Here is a 24,366-nt window from a genome sequence, read left to right on the forward strand (position 1 = left end):
GCAAATAAGCTACTTTTAATTTTGTTAAATGTTAAAAGTTTTAAATGTTTACATTGTTACAGAATATTTAGTCATGTTGTTGTCAATGTTGACTGAGTGGCCATACTTCTTTTTTTTTGTAAATAAAAGCCATGCCTTTTGAAAAAACGGGCCTACATTTATTTTTTCATCTTCATTTTGAATAAAAAAATAATCGGTAAAAGGAAAAATAATCTATAGATTAATCGAAAAAATAATCTATAGATTAACCGATTAATCGAAAAAATAATCTATAGATTAATCGATAGAAAAATAATCGTTAGCTGCAGCCTTACTTACAAATGCCTATTCTTGGTGTTGGCTTTTATCAAATAAATTTCCCCCAAAAATGCGACTTATACTCCAGTGCGACGTACGGTATATATGTTTTTTTTCCTTCTTTATTGTGCATTTTCGGCCGGTGCGACGTATACTCCGGAGCGACCTATAGTCCGAAAAATACGGTACACATACATACATACGTATATATATATATATATATACATACATACATACATACATACATACATACGTCGTATATATATCTATATATACGTATATATACACATACTGTACATATGTTTGTATATATATATATATATATATATATATATATATATATATATATATATACACACATACTGTACATATGTTTGTATATATATATATATATATATATATATATATATATATATATATATATATATATATATATATATATATATATATATATATATATATATATATATATACCCACACACACAGTATATACAACATGCACAGTAAGACGAAGAAGCAGATCTTATTTAATCATACACCTTCACTGATCATGTCTTTGTCCTGTGTATGACAATCAAACGTATTGATTAGTTCAATAAATTAAGTCAAGTTGATATAAACAAAAATTGTTCTGCCTGCCATAACCTTCATTTTTGTATTTCATGAATACACATCATCAACGTTGAAATAGCACTTTAAATCAATAAAAACTAGAACAGAGATAAACCCACACAGCCATGTGTGCTCTATAGCAGAAGCCGTGTGGAAACTGTCACGTATTTTAAGTTTGATACAGTCCATATTTTAAAAATGTTTATTAGTTATACTCTTTAAATGATGAATTAAAGCATCAGAATATAAATTAAAGCTTTTTCATAATCAAATTAACCGATGAATCGTTGAAGTATGAGTTTTAACACAGACACTGTCTGTTTTTGTTTGATTTCTTCACATTATGTATTTGGCTGAGTCTCCATTAGAATTTAGTGCAGAAGAAAATATACAAGAATAACAAAGCTGTAAATGACACCCGCACAGCAAACATTGTAGATACTGTACAGGCGGTGAGCGGAATGAGGGATGACATAACCGCAAGCCAATTGATGTGAAGTGGTCCTGCGGCGGTACCATGACGTCATGTGCTTTCTGTCCGTGATGTCACCCTCAGACCTGACACGTTTGGACCGCACCAGCTGCAAATCTTAAAAGGATGCAGAAATGACCATACTGCATGCCATCCACGTGTGTAACATTGTTGGTGGGTGACAATAATAGTTATCCATTATTTTAGTCATCCTATCGACTCGTTCGATTAATTGAGTAATCGGATTAAACATACTTGATCAATGTGTATTTTAGGGAAAATAGTTGAATAACACAACCATTTTTCGGCTTGCCATACCTTTCATTCTTTTTTCTAATGAATGCTCATTATTAACATTAAACTTGCACTTTTAACAAAAACGCTCTCATGTACGCTGTTTTGCAAAAGCTATGTCAGCGTATTTAAAGTTACGGACACTAGAGCTGCAACTAACGATTATTTTGAAAGTCATTTAGTCAACGATTATCTTAACGATCAGTCAACTAATCGGATTAAGCGTACACAATGGTTCTCATTTTTCCATCGACTTCTAAATGCATCTTCAGTTATTTTAGGCATGTGCTTGCCAACAACAAAGACGACTAATTAATTAATAAATATTGATTTATACTGTAACTGTGTTGCTCATTCAGCTCTCACACAAATTAAAATGACTATTAAAATGTTGTCCATTTAAAACAGGGGTGTCCAAAGTGCGGCCCGGGGGCCATTTGCGGCCCGCAGCTTATTGTTTACCGGCCCGCCAAACATTGTGGTAATACTATTGTAAAAATAAAAAAGAACATTAAAAAAAGTGGAATGAGGTGAAATCTAACGAGAAAAAGTTGCAATGTTGATACAAAAGCTGCCATGCAGGCTGTTTTTTTTTCTTTTGTCTTTCTTCATTTTTCTTTTTTTGCCATTGCTCAAAAAAATAATAATAATGACAAAAAATCCATGTTATAATGAATTATTTTCAGGGCTCCAATTACTTCAAATATTTCACTTTAAAATGTTTTATGTGGTAAATATTGCATATATTGTGTAGTAGCCATATAAATACATCAAAGTTTTCTTTGACAAAAGCGCATAAAACAAACAAAATAATAGTTCCAGCATAAAATCGACAGATATATCTGAAGTTGATCTCGTAACTTAAGTGTTGAAAGTAAAAGAAAAACCTAATAAAAATGTATCACTTTATGAGTGGGGCACCTTTTGGATCCCAAATATATTTAGTGATTTTTTTATTTATCTTTTCACTGTGATTACTCAAAAATATGAAATAATTAAAATCAATGGTGTCCTGCATTATTGATCTTTTAGGGTTCTAATTACTAAATACTGCATATTTCAGTTTTACTATAAAAAAACTAAGTTGTTTTTGACAGAAAAGCCATAAAACATTTTTTTAAATTTGTATTACTTCATATCAATTTGAAGTTGATATAGAGATTTACTGTAAGCGTTAAATAATTAAAAAAATAATAATAATCTTGACTTATTTTTAACATTTTAATGACTGAAACCCTTTATGGTCCCCGGGACCCCTAAAGGTAAAATAAATAAAAAATGCATATATTTTGTTATGGTTTGAAAATGAAAAATATCAAAATGGCCCCCACATGCTTTCATTTTTCCGTGTGCGGCCCTCAGTGGAAAAAGTTTGGACACCCCGGATTTAAAAGAAAGGAAAAGTGCTAAAAAAACAACAACTATTAACCTTGTTTATGTATTTTAAAAAAACAGTTAAAATAGCAGCAATGAAAACAACAAAACACAAAATCTAACTTCCTCAAAAAGAAAAGCATTTTTTGATGTTTAAAAAGCTGCACACTGGTTATTGATTAATTATTGGCAGTTTTAGCACTGTAATAGACTCAATGTGTAGAATTATATCTTTGATTCATTCTTAAAATGTTGGCTATTTAATAGATTGTATGTTTTGTATTTTTGTGTAGGGCTGCAACTAACGATTAATTTGATAATCGATTAATCTGTCGATTATTACTTCGATTAATCGATTAATAATCGGATACAAGAGACAAACTACATTTCTATCCTTTCCAGTATTTTATTGGAAAAAAAACAGCATACTGGCATTATACTTATTTTTGATTATTGTTTCTCAGCTGTTTGTACATGTTGCAGTTTATAAATAAAGGTTTATAAAAAATAAATTAATTAATTAATTAAAAATAAATTGCCTCTGCGCATAGCATAGATCCAACGAATCGATGACTAAATTAATCGCCAACTATTTTTATAATCGATTTTAATCAATTTAATCGATTAGTTGTTGCAGCCCTATTATTGTGTTTGTGTGTGTGTGTGTTTGTTTGTGAAAATTGATGCTGCTTTAAAAAGTACTTGAATTGATGTAGACAAAGTTTAGCTGGCTGACTTTGACTAAAATGATACTTAGTTATTTTTCACACAACTTCATCTCACTCTTGTTAGCTAGCGACCAAGGAAGGTCCACTTTGCAAAAATGCAAAGTATTCATGTTTTTAAGAAGAATAGGAGGAAATATCCTCACACATTGCATGTTAGCACTGGCCGTGTTTTTGGAGTGACCCGCTTGCGCCCGGAAACACACGAGTGATGACGTTCACAACTATCGTCGACAAATATAATTGTCAGCGACAAATTTAATTGTCGTAATTTGTCGACAATGTTGACTAATAGTTGCAGCCCTAACGGACACTCCATATGATCCGAAATGTATCCATTTTTATAAGTTTCACTCAAACGATTAATCGACGGAAAAGGATATAAATCTACATTTTCTTTTAATCTAATTAATCGATTCATCGTTGCAGCCTTGGACAATAACATTTATTTTGAATGCTCAACTCCAAACAAATAAGCTGTATAGCATGAAGCAACTATTTCGTAGAGATGTCCGATAATGGCTTTTTTGCCGATATCCGATATTCCGATATTGTCCAACTCTTAATTACCGATTCCGATATCAACCGATACCGATATATACAGTCGTGGAATTAACACATTATTATGCCTAATTTTGTTGTGATGCCCCGCTGGATGCATTAAACAATGTAACAAGGTTTTCCAAAATAAATCAACTCAAGTTTTGGAAAAAAATGCCAACATGGCACTGCCATATTTATTATTGAAGTCACAAAGTGCATTATTTTTTTTAACATGCCTCAAAACAGCAATCATTTTTTGCAGCTCCAGACAGACTCGTTTTTTTTATTTTTGGTCCAATATGGCTCTTTCAACGGTTTGGGTTGCCGACCTCTGATCTAGTGGTATGCCAAAGAATCACTTGATTAAAGTACAGTGTTTTGTTTTCCAGTTTTAAAACTGTGTGTAATGTGACAATGCCAAAAATATTTAATACAATTGTTAAATAAAACCTCTGCCTTGTTTTTAATGAATACTCTGGCCTACTACGCTACCGTATTTGAATGTGGGTCATTATGCTGGTACTTGGTAAAAAAAGGTTTAGCTTAGCATATCTTGACCCACAGTCCCTACGTAGATATGTTGTATTGAAACAACTGGAAATATGTGATGCATTACATTGTAATTGTATTCATGTTCGAAATAAACTGAAACTACAGTAGCTCAGGGGTGTCAAACGTACGGCCCGAGGGCCACGAACAGGTTTTATCCGGCCCGTGGGATGAGTTTGCTAAGTATAAAAATAAACCAGAAATTTTTGAATGACAGAAACCGCTGTTCTAAATGTGCCCACTAGATGTCACAATAGCAATTATTTGTATCTTTGTAGATGATGCTACATATGTACAAAATAAACCACAGGATGTTAGTACATCAGTCGAGGAAAATGATCAAACTACATAAATAACATCCTGTAATTTGATTTTGATACAATTTATTTATCTTGATAGAGAGTTGACTGATGAACATTATCACATAATTTATTCAAAAATATAAATAACGTCAAATAAAGATAGAATACTATTAACCGCAACATGTAAGTGTAAAAAAAACAACAACATTATGATTTGTACAGTTTCAGAATGTGCTTGTTCTATTCTTAAACAAAGAAAACAATCGGAAGTTGTCTTTATTTTTAAGTTATTGTGCCGTGATGCTACATAAGTACAAAATAAACCACATGATCAGTCGAGGAAAATGATCAAATTACATAAATAACATCCTGTAATTTGATTTTGATATAATTTTTTTTATCTTGATAGAGAGTTGACTGATGAACATTATCGCATCATTTATTCAGAAAATATAAATAACGACATATAGATAGAATACTATTAACCGCAACATGTACTGTATTTTTCGAACTATAAGTCGCAGTTTTTTTCATAGTTTGGCCGAGAGTGCGACTTATACTCAGGAGCGACTTATGTGTGAAATAATTAACACATTAGCGTAAAATATCAAATAATATTATTTAGCTCATTCACGTAAGAGACTAGACGTATAAGATTTCATGGGATTTAGCGATTAGGAGTGACAGATTGTTTGGTAAACGTATAGCATATTCTATATGTTTGTAACGACCGGGTCGCATCGTGGTGCGGTGGTGTTCTCCCAAGGATGCAGACGGCTCGGACACAGCTTGCAGGTAGGAAAATGATTTATTTCCACAAATAAATCAGACAGAAAAAAAACAAAAACGACTAGCGTGGGAGCTAGTAAGCAAAATAATATAGCATGAGAGCTAGCAGGAAACAAGGTGGTCGTTAGCTGTTGCGTGAAAGCAAACTAGGAAGCCAGGCAGAGTGCTGCCCGGGCGAAGACTAAATAGCCCTCTGATTAGCGCTCGGGCAACAGGTGCGCGTCCCGAAACGCTAACCAGAGGCAGGTGAGCAAAATCTGCCGTCATGGCAACAGAAACAAAACACACGTGACACTAAACTGTAAACAAACGGTGATCCGAGCAGCGGATCCTAACAGTACCCCCCCTAAAAGGACAGATTCCAGATGTCCCTTGAAGAAAAAAAAAACAAAAAAACAACTGGAACCCAAAAAAAACAAGCAATAGTTCACGAGTCAAGGGCGGGCGGGGGGGTGACTTGGTGGTGGGTCGCCAGGCCACGTGTCCCCGAATCCACCGGGGAAGGGTCAGGTGGCGGCGGCGAATGGAACGCCGCCGCCGCTGGCGAGGCGGGCGAGGCGGGCGACCACGGTAAGGCCACATTCGTGGCCGCCGAGAAGGTGGGCGTGAGTGGCGCCAGAATCTCAGTAGCCTCTGAGTCCTCGAGGGCTGCATGCGGGGACCTGCTTTCCGCTTGCGCCGCCGGACCACTCGAGGTCGCTGAGATGTCGCCGTGGGAGTCGCTGTCGTGGCAGCCGGAGTCGCTGTCGTGGCAGCAGGAGTCGCTGTCGTGGCAGCAGGAGTCGCTGTCGTGGCAGCAGGAGTCGCTGTCGTGGCAGCAGGAGTCGCTGTCGTGGCAGCCGGAGTCGCTGTCGTGGCAGCCGGAGTCGCTGTCGTGGCAGCCGGAGTCGCTGTCGTGGCAGCAGGAGTCGCTGTCGTGGCAGCAGGAGTCGCTGTCGTGGCAGCAGGAGTCGCTGTCGTGGCAGCAGGAGTCGCTGTCGTGGCAGCAGGAGTCGCTGTCGTGGCAGCAGGAGTCGCTGTCGTGGCAGCAGGAGTCGCTGTCGTGGCAGCAGGAGTCGCTGTCGTGGCAGCAGGAGTCGCTGTCGTGGCAGCAGGAGTCGCTGTCGTGGCAGCAGGAGTCGCTGTCGTGGCAGCCGGAGTCGCTGTCGTGGCAGCCGGAGTCGCTGTCGTGGCAGCCGGAGTCGCTGTCGTGGCAGCCGGAGTCGCTGTCGTGGCAGCCGGTGCTGGTGCGAGAACCAGTCGTGGTGCAGGTACTGGTGCGAGAACCAGTTGTGGTGCAGGTACTGGTGCGAGAACCAGTCGTGGTGCAGGTACTGGTGCGAGAACCAGTCGTGGTGCAGGTACTGGTGCGAGAACCAGTCGTGGTGCAGGTACTGGTGCGAGAACCAGTCGTGGTGCAGGTACTGGTGCGAGAACCAGTCGTGGTGCAGGTACTGGTGCGAGAACCAGCCGAGGTGCAGGTACTGGTGCGGGAACCAGCCGAGGTGCAGGTACTGGTGCGGGAACCAGCCGAGGTGCAGGTACTGGTGCGAGAACCAGCCGTGGTGCAGGTACTGGTGCGAGAACCAGCCGAGGAGCAGGTACTGGTGAGGGAACCAGCCGAGGAGCAGGTACTGGTGTGGGAACCAGCCGAGGTGCAGGTACTGGTCTGGGAACCAGCCGAGGTGCAGGTACTGGTCTGGGAACCAGCCGAGGTGCAGGTACTGGTCTGGGAACCAGCCGAGGTGCAGGTACTGGTGTGGGAACCAGCCGAGGTGCAGGTACTGGTGTGGGAACCAGCCGAGGTGCAGGTACTGGAACCTGTGGTGGAGCTGGTGCTAGCCTTAGCCTTGGCGCTAGCTTAGGTGCAGGTGGCCTAGCTGGCGGTTGCGGCTTAGCAGGCCGTCGGACTGGTGGCGGTGGCCGAGCAGGAGGTTGCGGCTTAGCACGCCGTTGTGCCACCCCACTCGCACAGCTCCCAGTACTAGCCCCCCCCTCAAAAAGCGGATCCCAGACGCGCTCCTTGCGGACTGGAACCGTCTTCAAGGGTGGGTGGAGGGTGGTCAGGGGGAGGGCTGAATCCTCTCCTCTAAATTGTCCAAACTGTCTATTGTCACCCCACACTTGAGACTGGGACTGACTAGACTTAGTCCTTAAAAAAATGTCCTGATAATGATTAATCGCAGAGTTAAGGTTACTTGAAAATGGCTGGCAGGAAGAATTGACATGATGTCTAAAAAAGTCTTTGTCTATGACGTCATCCAAAGTGGGCGGGATGACGTCATCCGTGTGGGACTCTAGCTGACTGACAGCCCAATCGGTGAAATGTTTGGCAAAGTGGTCAATTGGGTTGCCAAACATTTGAGGAGGGGAATCTTGGGCTGAATATTGCTTACTGTGTACCGGTGGAGGAGTCTGTGGGAGTGGCGCGTCTTGGCAGCGAAGTGAAGACCTCGTTGGCGGCTTCCGTCTTCGCTGACGCGTCCGGTGGTGCGGAGGTGTGGCGATGTCCTCGGGCCAAACGGAGTGGATTGGGACCAACCTTCCGTTAGGACCCCATATCAGGTCCTGGCGCTCCGAAGGGGAATAGCGGAGAGTCTCCGCCTCCATTGCTCGCAACACCATCCACGCACCTTCGTCCATCTCCTCCGACGTGCTCGTTGCGGGAGAACTTCTTGCTGCTGGCTTCCTACTGTAACGACCGGGTCGCATCGTGGTGCGGTGGTGTTCTCCCAAGGATGCAGACGGCTCGGACACAGCTTGCAGGTAGGAAAATGATTTATTTCCACAAATAAATCAGACAGAAAAAAAACAAAAACGACTAGCGTGGGAGCTAGTAAGCAAAATAATATAGCATGAGAGCTAGCAGGAAACAAGGTGGTCGTTAGCTGTTGCGTGAAAGCAAACTAGGAAGCCAGGCAGAGTGCTGCCCGGGCGAAGACTAAATAGCCCTCTGATTAGCGCTCGGGCAACAGGTGCGCGTCCCGAAACGCTAACCAGAGGCAGGTGAGCAAAATCTGCCGTCATGGCAACAGAAACAAAACACACGTGACACTAAACTGTAAACAAACGGTGATCCGAGCAGCGGATCCTAACAATGTTATAGTTATTTGAATGACTCTTACCATAATATGTTACGTTAACATACCAGGCACGTTCTCAGTTGGTTATTTATGCCTCATATAACGTACACTTATTCAGCCTGTTGTTCACTATTCTTTATTTATTTTAAATTGCCTTTCAAACGTCTATTCTTGGTGTTGGGTTTTATCAAATACATTTCCCCAAAAAATGCGACTTATCCTCCAGTGCGACTTATATATGTTTTTTTCCTTCTTTATTATGCATTTTTGGCCGGTGCGACTTATACTGCGGAGCGACTTATACTCCGAAAAATACGGTAAGTGTAAAAAAACAAAACAACAACATTAGGAATTGTACAGTCTCAGAATGTGCTTGTTCTATTTTTAAACAAAGAAAACAATCTGAAGTTGTCTTTATTTTTAAGTTATCGTGCCGTGATTGGGAGTAGATTTTTCTCCATGTGGCCCCCGGTCTAAAATGAGTTTGACACCCCTGCAGTAGCTAGATGCGTTCATTGATGAACCATAAATTGTAGAGATGTTATTGGCCGATAAATGCGTTAAAATGTAATATCGGAAATTATCGGTATCAGGTTTTTTTATTATCGGTATCGTTTTTTTTGTGTTTTTTTTAAATTAAATCAACATAAAAAACACAAGATACACTTACAATTAGTGCACCAAGCCAAAAAACCTCCCTCCCCCATTTACACTCATTTACACAAAAGGGTTGTTTCTTTCTGTTATTAATATTCTGGTTCCTACATTATATATCAATATATATCAATACAGTCTGAAAGGGATACAGTCCGTAAGCACACATTATTGTGCGTGCTGCTGGTCCACTAATAGTACTAACCTTTAACAGTTAATTTTACTCATTTTCATTAATTACTAGTTTCTATGCAACTGTTTTTATATTTGTCTTCTTTTTTATACAAGAAAATGTTTTTAATTTATTCATCTTATAATTTTTTTTAAAAAGTACCTTATCTTCACCATACCTGGTTGTCCAAATTAGGCATAATAATGTGTTAATTCCACGACTGTATATATCGGTATCGGTTGATATCGGTGTCTGTAATTAAAGAGTTGGACAATATCGGATATCGGCAAAAAGCCATTATCGGACATCCCTAGTTATTATTATTCTGGTTCCTACATTTTATATCAATATATATCAATACAGTCTGCAAGGGATACAGTCCGTAAGCACACACGATTGTGCGTGCTGCTGGTCCACTCATAGTACTAACCTTTAACAGTTAATTTTACTCATTTTCATTAATTACTAGTTTCTATGTAAATGTTTTTATATTGTTTTACTTTCTTTTTTATTCAAGAAAATGTTTTTAATTTATTTATCTTATTTTATAAACATTTTTTAAAAGTACCTTATGTTTACCATACCTGGTTGTCCAAATTAGGCATAATAATGTGTTAATTCCACGACTGTATATATCGGTTGATATCGGTATCGGTAATTAAAAAGTTGGACAATATCGGAATATCGGATATCGGCAAAAAGCCATTATCGGACATCCCTAGTTATTGATATTCTGGTTCCTACATTATACATCAATATAGATCAATACAGTCTGCAAGGGATACAGTCCGTAAGCACACATGATTGTGCGTGCTGCTGGTCCACTAATAGTACTAACCTTTAACAGTTAATTTTACTCATTTTCATTCATTACTAGTTTCTATGTAACTGTTTTTATATTGTTTTACTTTCTTTTTTATTCAAGAAAATGTTTTTAATTTATTTATCTTATTTTATAAAAAATTTTTAAAAGTACCTTATGTTTACCATACCTGGTTGTCCAAATTAGGCATAATAATGTGTTAATTCCACGACTGTATATATCGGTTGATATCGGTATCTGTAATTAAAGAGTTGGACAATATCGGAATATCGGATATCGGCAAAAAGCCATTATCGGACATCCCTAGTTATTAATATTCTGGTTCCTACATTATATATCAATACAGTCTGCAAGGGATACAGTCCGTAAGCACACACGATTGTGCGTGCTGCTGGTCCACTAATAGTACTAACCTTTAACAGTTAATTTGACTAATTTTCATTAATTTATTTATCTTATTTTATTAATTTTTTTTAAAAGTACCTTATCTTCACCATACCCGGTTGTCCAAATTAGGCATAATAATGTGTTAATTCCACGACTGTATATATTGGTTGATATCGGTATCGGTTCATATCGGTATCGGTAATTAAAGAGTTGGACAATATAGGAATATCGGATTTCGGCAAAAAGCCATTATCGGACATCCCTAGTTATTAATATTCTGGTTCCTACATTATATATCAATACAGTCTGCAAGGGATACAGTCCGTAAGCACACATGATTGTGCGTGCTGCTGGTCCACTAATAGTACTAACCTTTAACAGTTAGTTTTACTCATTTTCATTAATTACTAGTTTCTGTGCAACTGTTTTTTTATTTGTCGTCTTTTTTATTTAAGAAAATGTTTTTAATTTATTTATCTTATTTTTTTATTTTTTTTTTAAAGTACCTTATCTTCACTATACCTGGTTGTCCAAATTAGGCATAATAATGTGTTAATTCCACGACTGTATATCGGTTGATATCGGTATCGGTAATTAAAGAGTTGGACAATATAGGAATATCGGATATCGGCATAAAGCCATTATCGGACATCTCTAGTTATTAATATTCTGGTTCCTACATTATATATCAGGGGTAGGGAACCTATGGCTCTAGAGCCAGATGTGGCTCTTTTGATGACTGCATCTGGATTTCAGATAAATCTTAGCTGACATTGCTTAACACGATAAGTAATGAATAATTCAGCTGGTAATCACCGTGTTGAAAATAACGTTCAAAATATAAAACATTCTCATGCATTTTAATCCATCCATCCGTTTTCTACCGCACCTGTTCAAGAAGTCGCATTAATGGTAAGAAGTATTTTATTTATTATTGGTTAGCTTCAGAATAACAATGTTATTAAAAAGAATAAGAGACTTATTATACTCTAAAAATTTTGGTCTTACTTAAAAATGCACGCATCTAGTTGTATTCAGTGTTAAAAAATATGATACGGCTCTCACGGAAATACATTTTAAAATATTTGGCTTTCATGGCTCTCTCAGCCAAAAAGGTTCCCGAACCCGGTTATATATCAATATATATCAATGCAGTCTGCAAGGGATACAGTCCGTAAGCACACACGATTGTGCGTGCTGCTGGTCCACTAATAGTACTAACCTTTAACAGTTAATTTTACTAATTTTCATTAATTTATTTATCTTATTTTATTTAAAGTACCTTATCTTCACCATACCTGGTTGTCCAAATTAGGCATAATAATGTGTTAATTCCACGACTGTATATATCGGTTGATATCGGTAATTAAAGAGTTGGACAATATCGGAATATCGGATATCGGCAAAAAGCCATTATCGGACATCCCTAATAAATTGATTAACGTGGACCCCCGACTTAAACTTATTCGGGTGTTACCATTTAATGGTCAATTGTACGGAATGTGTACTGTACTGTGCAATCTACTAATACAAGTTTCAATCAATCAATCAATCAATCAATTGTAGTGACTGCCCTCTGTACTGGGGTAAAGAACTACAAACATGTCGGCCCAACAACGACAAACAGCACACATTACCCAGCATGCCCCGCTCACCTGCACGTGTAGCTGAGGTTACGTCGGACGCTCCTTTTGAAGAAGCTTTTGCAGCCCTCGCAGGTGAACACGCCGTAATGTTTCCCGCTCGACTTGTCCCCGCACACCACGCAGTCCAGCACGCAGGCCTTGTCGTCCTCCCCGGCCTCCATGTCGCTGCCCCCGGCCTGGGGAGAGCCGTCGTCGTCCTCCCTCTTCAGGTAGCTCTTATTGTCCCCCAGCCCGTTGGTGCCGCCATTGGGGTCGCCCCAGCCCCCACTCACCATGGCCATCGCTTGGTCGCCGAACCCACCCGAGGAAGAGCACACGCCGCAGGCAGCCGAGATGTGCGCTTGGCGTCAAGGTAACATGAACACCATGTCGGGGTCCATGGGAAGCGACGACAAAAATGTGCTCCGGGGGCTTAGCGGGCAGATGGTAATGAGGGGGCGGGGGGGGGGGGGGGTTGGCAGGAAAAAACAAGCACAGGCTCCTCCCACTGCACTATGACCCGGAAGTAGTCCGAGTGCTGCAACTTTCAAGCTGTGCACTGCTTCAGAATATCAATTTTTTTTTCCTCTTGTCCGACCCCCAGGTGATGCTGGTGTTGAATCCAGACAAGGGTCCTATCGACTGGAGAGAGAGATAAGAAAGCTCTTATGGATGACATGAGGTGAAAAATGGAGTGCAAACACACACACACACACACACACACACTAGCTAATGGCTGAAATAGGGCTTGCACCAACCCGCCTGCATTGAATTCCCTCTTCCCCCGCTGTCATACGAACCATGCCATGCTTACCTCCGATTAAGCGTAGCTTTAAATCCTCTTCCTTCCCTCCATCCAAAGTGCGAGCGCAGCTTTCCTGCTCTGCTGTAATCCCCTCGGCGGCACCATTTCGACCCCCCACAAGTGACGCTATTCCACGCCGCCACTTGACATTAACACCACTTTCCCCTGTGGTTCTGGTCTTCTCTTTGGAAAAAGACAGCCTGGGTTGACCTCTAAAACACACCGAGACGCAGCGGACGGGGTGCTCGGTCTCCAGGCTTCTCCTTTTGTCGGTGCTTGGCCAGCGAGAACTAATGACGTGTGGCCTAGGTGCTGCTTTTCATCGAGTGTGTGTGTGTGTGTGTGTAGCCTTCCCCTGTGGCAAGAAGAGGTGGGGGTTGAAGCAAAGGGTGCTCCTAGTCTCTCCTTCGCCGCCGTCCGCACATCCAATTAGGAGTCAGAGCCGCAAACAAGTCGGGGTTTCTCCAGACGTTTGCGTTTTTTTAATCCTCGCGTCTCTGTTCCTCTCGCTTTGTGTGTCCGTTTCCCTCTAACCTATTTGTGTGTTAGAGAGAGAGCTAAAGCAAAGTAAGCCAGAGAGAGAAGGGAGGGGGTAGCTGGAGTGTGTGCAGAGGGGGAGGGGACTGACTGACTGTGTGTGTGTGTGTGTGTGTGTGTGTGTGTGTGTGTGTGTGTGTGTGTGTGTGTGTGTGTGTGTGTGTGTTCTTGTATTTTACCCTTCTTGAGACATCAACAAAGTTAAAGTACCAATGATTGTCACACACACAGTAGGTGTGGCAAAATTATTCTCTGGATTTGACCCATCACCCTTGATCACCCCCTGGGAGGTGAGGGGAGCAGTGGGTAGCAGCGGTGGCCGCGCCCAGGAATAATTTTTGGTGATTATACACCTTGTGTGGTGTTCGGGTCGGTGGGACCCGTTTTCATTTTTTTATTAAAAGAAACATGATACAATTAATTAATTTTTCAAACTGAGACTCGCTGACTTTGGCTCATTTTCTGTGAAGAACATATATCAGAATACATATTTAATGACCACAGACCATACACCACCCCTAGACATTTCTATTACATATAAGATGTCCGGGTCCACTGGACCCGGGGCTAATAGAAGTGTGGAAATTGATGTTCCGTGTACCACACACACACAATCACACACACCCAGCAGGACTAGACAGGAGGAGGACAGAGTGTAGGTACACAGAACATCAGAGAGTCAAATGTGCGAGAAAATGAGAGCAGACAGTGTTGACAAACAATGTTGCAACCTTGTGTGGGAACCGCAGGTGCAGAAACACAAAAGAAGAATCCCAGTGGGATGCAGAAACTGTCAGAGAAGTTTTCTGTGCAACGTTCATATTGTTGATACTCAGCCAGATGTTTATTGGGATAAGGTAAACATCTGTTCAGTATTTTAATATAAAAGTGTTTGATTGTGAGGCATTAAAAGCCACAAAATGCAACGGGTCCATCAGACCCACAAACGCTGGCTGAGTAACAACAATATAAATAATAAATAATAAATGGGTTATACTTGTATAGCGCTTTTCTACCTTCAAGGTACTCAAAGCGCTTTGACAGTATTTGTGCCAGCAATCGGAGTGTTGCTGGTTACTGGGGTTCGATTCCCACCTTCTACCTTCCTAGTCACGTCTGTTGTGTCCTTGGGCAAGGCACTTCACCCTTTGCCTCTGATGGCTGCTGGTTAGCGCCTTGCATGGCAGCTCCCGCCATCAGTGTGTATGAACATTACACAAGGGTAAACCCCCAATTCCAACCCTTGATGCTGAGTGCCAAGCAGAGAGGTAATGGCTCCCATTTTTATAGTCTTTGGTATGACTCGGCCGGGGTTTGAACTCACAACCTACCGATCTCAGGGCGGACACTCTAACCACTAGTAGGAAAAGTACCTTCCATGTGAGGAGCGGTGAACAAGTTGGGACCGAAATCATGGTCCCGATACGGGAAAACCATTGCATCTAATAGAGAGCCAAATGCTAGAGTCCGTGAACATTGCTCCAAAGTCAGGATTTTTGGTTGATTTATTGTGCATACAAAAGTAAACATTGACAAGTGCAAAGGCAGCAATATATGATAAAACAAGATGGCAGCTAAAGAAGTGCTTCCCTATTCATCCCCGGAAAAAAACCCGCCAGGTGAACAGCTGATTTTACGACTTCCGGTGCTGACGTAAGACAACCTGCGTCCCATATGTGACCAAAGGATGAATAAATACACTATGGTACTAAGACTATAGTTTCTACAGTAAAATTATGACTTGTCATAATTTTGCCAAGTGAAATTCCGATTATTATTATCCATCCATTTTCTACCGCGTGTCCCTTACGAGGTCACGGGGGGTGCTGGAGCCTATCTCAGCTGCACATGGGCGGTAGGCAGGTATAATATTGCCAAAATGTGAAAGTTTTCTTATATTGTGAGTTTTGTCGAGTAAAATTACGACTCTTTTCATAAAATTGACAACATTTGAAGCTTTTCTAGTCAAATTGTGAATGTTATTGAGTAAAGTTCCAACTTTTATCATAATATTGCACAAATGTTCAGTTTTTCTTGTAAAATTTTGACTTGCGTTGAGTAAAATGACAATTTTTATTATAATACTGCCAAAATTCTAAGTTTTTCTTGTGAAATTGTGACCTTTTTCGTGTTAAATTCCAACTCATTTTTCTCAACAAGGTCCATCGTCTGGCGGTGGTTTGGCTTCAAGTGGGAATATGTCGAACAGACAACCGTAATTTGTCAAGTGTGGGGCGAAAGCATTGCTAAAAAAAGTAGCATTACTGCTAATATGTAGCATCATTTGAAAAGTCACCTGTTAAAGTACCAATGATTGTCACACACACACTAGCTAGAGAATGAACAGTGCTTACTCTTCATGTCAGTTTCAACATCTCCGTTCGGTGCCACACGCCCACACCATCAAAATGCAGAGGCAAACATTTCCAGATCAACACGGTATGAAAAAAATAGTGATTTTTTTAGTTGTGATTTCCTTCTCTGCATGAAAGTTTTAAAGTAGCATATATCAATGCAGTATGAAGAAGAATGTTTTAATGTAGACACATAGAATAATCATACTGCTGTGATTATATGCATCAAGTGTTCATTCAAAGCTAAGGTAAAATATTGTGATATATATCGTGTATCGCGATATGGCCTTAAAATATTGCGATATTAAAAAAAGGCCATATCGCCCAGCCCTACATCTAATAGAGAGCCAAATGCTAGAGTCCGTGAACATTGCTCCAAAGTCAGGATTTTTGGTTGATTTGTTGTGCATGCAAAAGTAAACATTGACAAGTGCAAAGGCAGCAATATATGATAAAACAAGACTGAAGATAAAGAAGGACTTCCCTATTCATCCCCGAAAAAAACCCGCCGGGTGAACAGCTGATTTTACGACCTCCGGTGCTGACGTAAGACAACCCGCGACTATAGACAATATAGCTTCTACAGTAAAATTATGACTTGTCATAATTTTGCCAAGGGAAATTCCTATTATTATTATCCATCCATTTTTTACCGCTTGTCCCTTACAAGGTCACGGGGGTGCTGGAGCCTATCTCAGCTGCACATGGGCGGTAGGCGGGTATAATATTGCCAAAATGTGAAAGTTTTCTTATAAAATTGTGACTTTTGTCGAGTAAAATTACGACTCTTTTCATAAAATTGACAACATTTTAAGGTTTTCTAGTAAAATTGCGAATGTTATTGAGTAAAGTTCCAACTTTTATCATAATTTTGCACAAATGTTCAGTTTTTCTTGTAAAATTTTGACTTGCGTTGAGTAAAATGACAACTTTTATTATAATAACTGCCAAAATTCTAAGTTTTTCTTGTGAAATTGTGACCTTTTTCTTGTGAAATTCCAACTCATTTTTCACAACAAGCTTTTTTATATTTGCATAGTATGTATATATTATTAATATTGTAAATACACATCTGTATGTATCTAGAAAGGGTGGTCCTAAAGAGGTAGGCATTTTTCGGAGGGCTCAAGAAGGTAACAAATACAAGAGTGTGTGTGTGTGTGTGTGTGTGCGCGTGTGTGTGCGTGCGCTCCCAGGGATTTGACACTACTATTCAAGCCCTGTGGTTGCCATGGTGCTGGCTGCCTTATATGGCCATTGGAGTCAAAGAGCAAATAGAGTGGGTTGTGTAGGGCATTGGCGCACACACACACACGCACGCAAGCACACACACAAGAAGAATGTGGAGGATCGCTCTTGTGAGATGCAAAGAGCATGACCCCAAGGCTTTAAAAAGAAAAATCCACACAATACCACATTACTCCTTGGTACATATATATACAAGCTGGCCTTTTGTATCAGAAAAAGCTATTTAATGTTAGCGACAGATTTAGGAACGTTGATTGCCCCCGAGTTCACGTAAATGTTGTCCACCGCGTGCATGCAATCTGATTTTTTTTTGCCAGTCTAAATGCTCCACGCTGCTTCAAATCCGATCTTTTGGCATCAGATTCAGGCCGCATCAGGCGGTAGTTCGATTCCATCCATCCATTTTCTACCGCTTATTCCCTTCGGGGTCGCTGGGGGCGCTGGAGCCTATCTCAGTTACAATCGGGCGGAAGGCGGGGTACACCCTGGACAAGTCGCCACCTCATCGCAGGGCCAACACAGATAGACAGACATCATTCACACTCACATTCACACACTAGGGTCAATTTAGTGTTGCCAATCAACCTATCCCCAGGTGCATGTCTTTGGAGGTGGGAGGAAGCCGGAGTACTCGGAGGGAACCCACGCAGTCACGGGGAGAACATGCAAACTCCACACAGAAAGATCCCGAGGCCGGGATTGAACTCACGACTACTCAGGACCTTCGTATTCCAATCTTTTTAAATGTGACTTCGGTCTAAACCAGGCCTGGGCAATTATTTTGACCCGGGGGGCCACATTTAGAGAATAACAAGTGTCTGGGGTCCGGTACATCCATCCATCCATCCATCCATCTATCCATCCATCTACTCAGTGGCCTAGTGGTTAGAATGTCCGCCCTGAGATCGGTAGGTTGTGAGTTCAAACCCCGGCTGAGTCATACCAAAGACTATAAAAATGAGACCCATTACCTCCCTGCTTGGCACTCAGCATCAAGGGTTGGAATTGGGGGTTAAATCACCAAAAATGATTCCTGGGCGCAGACCACCGCTACTGCCCACTGCTACCCTCACCTCCTAGGGGGTGAACAAGGGGATGAGTCAAATGCAGAGGACACATTTCACCATGCCTAGTGTGTGTGTGACAATCATTGGAACTTTAACTTAACTATCTCTCTCTCTTTCTCTCTCTCTACTATACTATACTGCTCAGTGATTTCCAGCATGGAACTGTCATAGGATGCCACCTGTGCAACAAATTCAGTCGTGAAATTTCCTCGCTCCTAAATATTCCAAAGTCAATTGTCGGCTTTATTATAAGAAAATGGAAGCGTTTGGGAACAACAGCAACTCAGCCACCAAGTGGTAGGCCACGTAAACTGACAGAGAGGGGTCGGCGGATGCATAGTGCAAAGAGGTCGCTGACTTTCTGCACAGTCATGTACAGTACGCGAGAGCTTCATGGAATGGGTTTCCATGGCCAAGCAGCTTTGTCTAAGCCATACATCATCAAGTCCAATGCAAAGCGTGGGATGGAGTGGTGTAAAGCATGTCGCCACTGGACTCTATAACAGTGGAGGCGCGTTCTCTGAAGTGATTAATCCCGCTTTTCCATCTGACAATCTGATGGACGAGTCTGGGTTTGGAGGTTGCCAGGAGAACGCTACATTTCGGAATGCATTGTGAAATTTGGTGGAGGATGAATTATGGTGTGGGGTTGTTTTTCAGGAGTTGGGCTTGGCCCCTTAGTTCCAGTGAAAGGAACTTTGAATGCTCCAGGATACCAAAACATTTTGGACAATTCCATGCTCTCAACCTTGTGGGAGCATGGTTTGGAGCGGGCCCCTTCCTCTTCCAACATGACTGTGCACCAGTGCACAAAGCAAGGTACATAAAGACATGGATGACCGAGTCTGGTGTGGATGAACTTGACTGGCCTGCACAGAGTCCTGACCTGAACCCGATAGAACACCTTTGGGATGAATTAGAACGGAAACTGAGAACCAGGCCTCACCAATGCGCTTTTGGAAGAATGGTCTAAAATTCCTATAAACATACTCTGCAACCTTGTGGACAGCCTTCCCAGAAGAGTTGAAGCAGTAATAGCTGCAAAAGGTGGATTGACATCATATTGAACCCTATGGGTTAGGAATGGGATGGCACTTCAAGTTCATATGTGAGTTAAGGCAGGTGGCCAAATACTTTTGGCAATATAGAGTGTGTTTGTATGTGTGTGTGTGTGTGTATGTATATATATACATATATATATATATATACTGTATATACAAACACACATCTATATAAATTGTGACAATCTACAATATATGTGTTTTGGTCCTATTTTTAGGAACACTAATACAAAACCTCACATTAATGTCTGATTGAATGCTAAAAACTTTATGACAGACCGCCTTAAAAAAACGGAATGGAATTCTACATTTTCTACTGAATGAGACACCCAGAAAGTACATGACAATAATGTAAGATTTACAATATTAACTATTAACGATAAAACCCTGAATATTGACAACATATGAACGTCGCTCTTCTTTTACTTTTCACACCCCTTCTCGATCAACATGATTTACAATCTAGAGAAATGCAACAAACACGGCGAAATATGAACCCAAAGGGTAAAAAAAATAAAAAATCACCTACTATCTGATATAATATCACTTTTCTTGCAGAATTTTGTTGTAAAAATCTCCTTCCCGGTCTGTCCCTGACACCCGCATTTCAGGCTGGCCGCTCTGGAAACACTCTGTGGAAACGCTCCCCACCCTCACCGCTTGGTGCCTCGTCTGAGCTGCTGTGGCATGGATTACGGTAATAACTCGTATATAATGCAAAAGCGCAAATTCCAACAATTGAAATACTTTGTATAGTTCAAGATTTACGGCCATTTGAAAACATCACTGCACATCATAATGGCAGCTACAGTTTCCATCTTAAAGATCTAAAAAAAATATTTGGGAATGTCAGGCGGGCCAGATTGAAAAGCTAAACATGCGGCCCCCGGGCCTTAATTTTTCCAGGTCTGGTATAAACGGAAATGCGACTCAAATGCAACTTTTTCATCATTTTTGGGCGAAGCTACGTCATTGGTGTGCGTGGAAAAAGACGCAGCCCGCCAACTGAGGTGAATACGTCATAACAACATTCAGTTTTTGCTGAGCAAAGTCTTTTTTCGGCGTCTAAATTTTCGGTGCATCACTTGTCAATAGAGTGCAAACAATAGGCTTTATGTAATATATACCGTATTTTTCAGACTATTGTAGTGGATTGTCCGAAGCTTAAACAGGCAACAAAAGTAGTTTAGTACAACAAATTTATTTACCCATTATCAGAAGTGCAGGTTGAATTAAGTTGTCCGTGCAAGCAGACACAATGTACTCCAGAGCACACAAGACACACACAAGCCAAAATCACCCACGAGTTCCGGTCTTCTGCCATTCATTTATATGTCTGTTGTGCGTCATCGTTCCTTATCAAATGCGTCAATGTCTTGTTTTGCTTTTCCTATCTGTTCCATAACAACTCGAATTCTGTAGACAGGTTGGCACGACTCAATATTCACTTTTGTCCCACAACTGGTCCATTCAATGGCACAAAAATACAAGAGTATTGAAAATGAGCGGACATTCTTAAAAGACAAGAAATATAGGTCAAAAGGTCAGAAATTCTACTACATACCCGCCTTCCAGGGTCTTAAGACCCTGGACCAAAACAATTTCTGATATAGACCACTAACTTAAATCTCTACCGCAGATAGAGGCAAAAACCTCAATGTTTTTATACGAGGCAAAAATTCCGTCTATGACCCTCCTTCAGAGCGATCGCTGTTACCAGCCTGCAGTAAAACCATCTCACAGAACACAATTAGTGGCCTACCCTTTGATTTAGTAAGGGAATAACAAATACTTTGATCATGGACATCATTGAACATAAATAGATGAATGTATATAGACTTATGACTGTAAGACATTTTGCAAAAATATTTTTCCCGGCATTTGCAATGAATGTAGTTACCAATATTGTTAATTATCAATTGATTTTGAACACACAACTGAATTTCGTATGAGTCCATGTTCGATTAGTGCTCGTATGGATGGCTCGGTGGTGCCTCAGGCTGATGGCCTGCCGACACCTCGTTGGGCTTTTGGCTGCCTTGGTGAAGAAAGAGATCCACTCAAACAGTCTGTCTCTCTTTGGGGTGTGGTTCAGTCCATTGGGCAGACTGTTCAGTGGCATGTGCGTGCTGGCCGAAATTGGGGAAAACTCAGGTAGAGTTGGAGCTGTGGGGGCTTTGGGGAAGGCTGGGGCAGAGTATGGGGCGTGGGGCTTTGGTCCAGGCCCTCGGCTTGCTTCAGGCCTCCTCGCTGCTTCGGCACTCCCGACACTTCTTTCCACAGCTGCTGGAGTCCCGGTGGACACATTGGCTGGCAACCTTAGTTGTTCTCGTCATCGCTGGCAAGGTGTTGTCTCTCCTCTCGGTTCCTTCCAGTCAGGTATCGGGTGTTGGTCCTGGATCGGCTTTGACCGTGCCCCTCTTAGCGAGTGCAAGGGAATCTGGAGTGGCTGCTTTCATCCTCAAATCTGCACAGAGGAACTGGCACACAAATTCTACATTTTGCAAACTTACCATTTTGGTCTCATGGTCTTTCCACCTTCCTAGGAAGCTGCTGGTCCTGAGAAGTGCTGATCTTGTGACTGAAGAGGATTAACCTGTTTTCTTAAAATAGGTGCCGTTGTTTGACCTAATCTTTTTGGGGAAACCATGTCGGGATATTAGATCATTCACAAAACATTTAATTACTGAATTGGCACCCTCCTTTGAGGTTGGGGTTGCTTCTGCCAACCACTGCAATTGTCAATCTAAATCATTACGTTCCTTTATCCTTGTACCGGATTGATCATATCCATTAAATAAAACCTCAACACGCTCAAACTTGACCCAATCCAAACTCACCTCCCCCCTCTGTCCCTCTCACAGGGACAGTGTTAGTCGTAGTAATAGTAATAGTAGTAGTAGTAGTAGTATTAGTAGTTTCAGAAACATCCAAGAAAAAGAAAAGACAGCTGATAGTCAATTGCAGCAAGAACAGAGGCGGAGGACAGGTCATGTTTGAGGTCACTGTTCGCTTTTGCAATAGTATTTTGATATTTTACAACACCTAGTGAATTATTGTGGCCACAATAATTCACTAAATAGTTGTATTTAATTTAGTCTATCTATGATGGGACAATGCACAGAAACATTAAGTTCAGAAACAGATATGTTCTGTACCAGATTATATCTAAATAGCTAATTTCCATCTGTAGTCCCTGGCTACCTAAATTAAGGGGATCCACAAATCAAGCAATAAAATTATGACACTAATTAATCATAATAAATATATACATTCATAATAATCAATAATGAATCAAAAATACTCATACTGTAGCATGTAATCAGATTAAGAGAAATCCTAAAATGCCCCTTCATGGACACATACTTAACATACAATACAACCACACCTTATTGACATCATCACACAAAGACAATACATGCTCTTGTTCACATCTGTCATCATTCGTAAAAACAACCAAGATTTTAACAGCCATACCTCACAATTTACAACAAAAATGCTCTCATGGATAAATATAATACTCATTAAATTGATGTGTCAACATAATGCCCCTCTTAGTGACCGTCTGAGCAGCCTTGATTGCTCCAAAGCCACTTTTTTTTTTTCTTTCAAATTTTCTATTCCTTTTGTTATAACGTGGAGAAGGCTAATTGGTCTGTACATGTTCTGGTCTTCTTTATTTCCTGCTTTATGGATTTAATCATAGTAGCAGTTTCTCGACGTGGTAGGGAAAGTGTTTTCCGTTATTGATTTATTTATCAATCGTTGTTATACGAGCAATAATACAATCCTTATATGTTTTTAGGAAGATAGTGTCCAACCCATATATATATCTCTAGATCGTGAGTCTGATAATGCAGTGAAGATTTTGTTTAACTTTGTTTCATTTGTTACTTCTAAAATGAGTCCATCCTGAATAAATGACAATTATTTGCACTGATTTTGAGGGATTTTTATTCAGGGTTTGTACAGACTGGATGAAATGTTCATTGAAATTATTACTTATGTCCAGACTGTCTGCGATAGTAGCGCCATTGATATTTAATGTTATAGTGTTGTTTCTTGTTTGCTCTCTTCCCGTAAGTTTGTATCTGGTTTTCCATAACTCTCTATTGTTCCCTTTTGCAGCTTTGATTAATTCTAAATGAAAGTCAGCCTTAGACTTCCGCATAAACATTGTAACTTTGTTCTTCCAAACTTTTAAATCATACGATCTGTATTTAGACCTGTTTTAATTGCTCTTTTGAGAGCTGAGTCCCGATGTCTTTATTAGAATCCAAATTGTTTTATTAATCCAATGGTATTTTTATTTTAGCACTCTTCTTTCTGGTTTTGTATTCGTGTATTTACAGATGTTCTCTTTAATTTTTGTCATCCAATTGTAATTCTAGTAGGGCTGCTTATCATTTGTATCATATAGAAGCCGTTTATAATATCCTTAAGTTTCTTTCTACGTGTTTTATTTAACCAGTCCAGATTAACGTCCCCCATGACGTTACTTCTGTCATACTATGCTGTTTGAGGATGTCTGAAAATGAATCAAGAAAAATGTCTTTAGCTGTGGTCGGTCGGTATACTACAATTACCTTGAAATACATTTCTGAGGAACATGTG

At 40.6% G+C, this 24,366-nt stretch overlaps 2 protein-coding genes across 3 annotated transcripts in view; one reads left to right on the forward strand and one right to left on the reverse strand.

Annotated features, from left to right (window-relative positions):
• Positions 1-14,066, reverse strand: part of nr2f6a (nuclear receptor subfamily 2, group F, member 6a) — a 52,599-nt gene extending 38,533 nt beyond the window's left edge. Inside the window, exons 1-2 of one of the 2 annotated variants that reach the window (XM_062022246.1) lie at positions 13,495-14,066; positions 12,711-13,322 (exon numbers count right to left, since the gene is read on the reverse strand). In XM_062022246.1, the coding sequence (XP_061878230.1) occupies positions 12,711-12,982 (272 nt within the window). In that variant the 5' untranslated portion in view covers positions 12,983-13,322; positions 13,495-14,066. The remainder of the gene's footprint in view (positions 1-12,710; positions 13,323-13,494) is intronic. The other variant, XM_062022245.1, reaches the window with a different exon arrangement.
• Positions 13,285-24,366, forward strand: part of plvapa (plasmalemma vesicle associated protein a) — a 97,622-nt gene continuing 86,540 nt past the window's right edge. Inside the window, exon 1 of the mRNA XM_062022244.1 lies at positions 13,285-13,362. The gene's annotated coding sequence lies outside the window, so the exon portion shown is untranslated. The remainder of the gene's footprint in view (positions 13,363-24,366) is intronic.

The sequence above is a fragment of the Entelurus aequoreus genome, linkage group LG16 (assembly GCF_033978785.1).
Source record: "Entelurus aequoreus isolate RoL-2023_Sb linkage group LG16, RoL_Eaeq_v1.1, whole genome shotgun sequence".
Classification (NCBI taxonomy): domain Eukaryota; kingdom Metazoa; phylum Chordata; class Actinopteri; order Syngnathiformes; family Syngnathidae; genus Entelurus; species Entelurus aequoreus.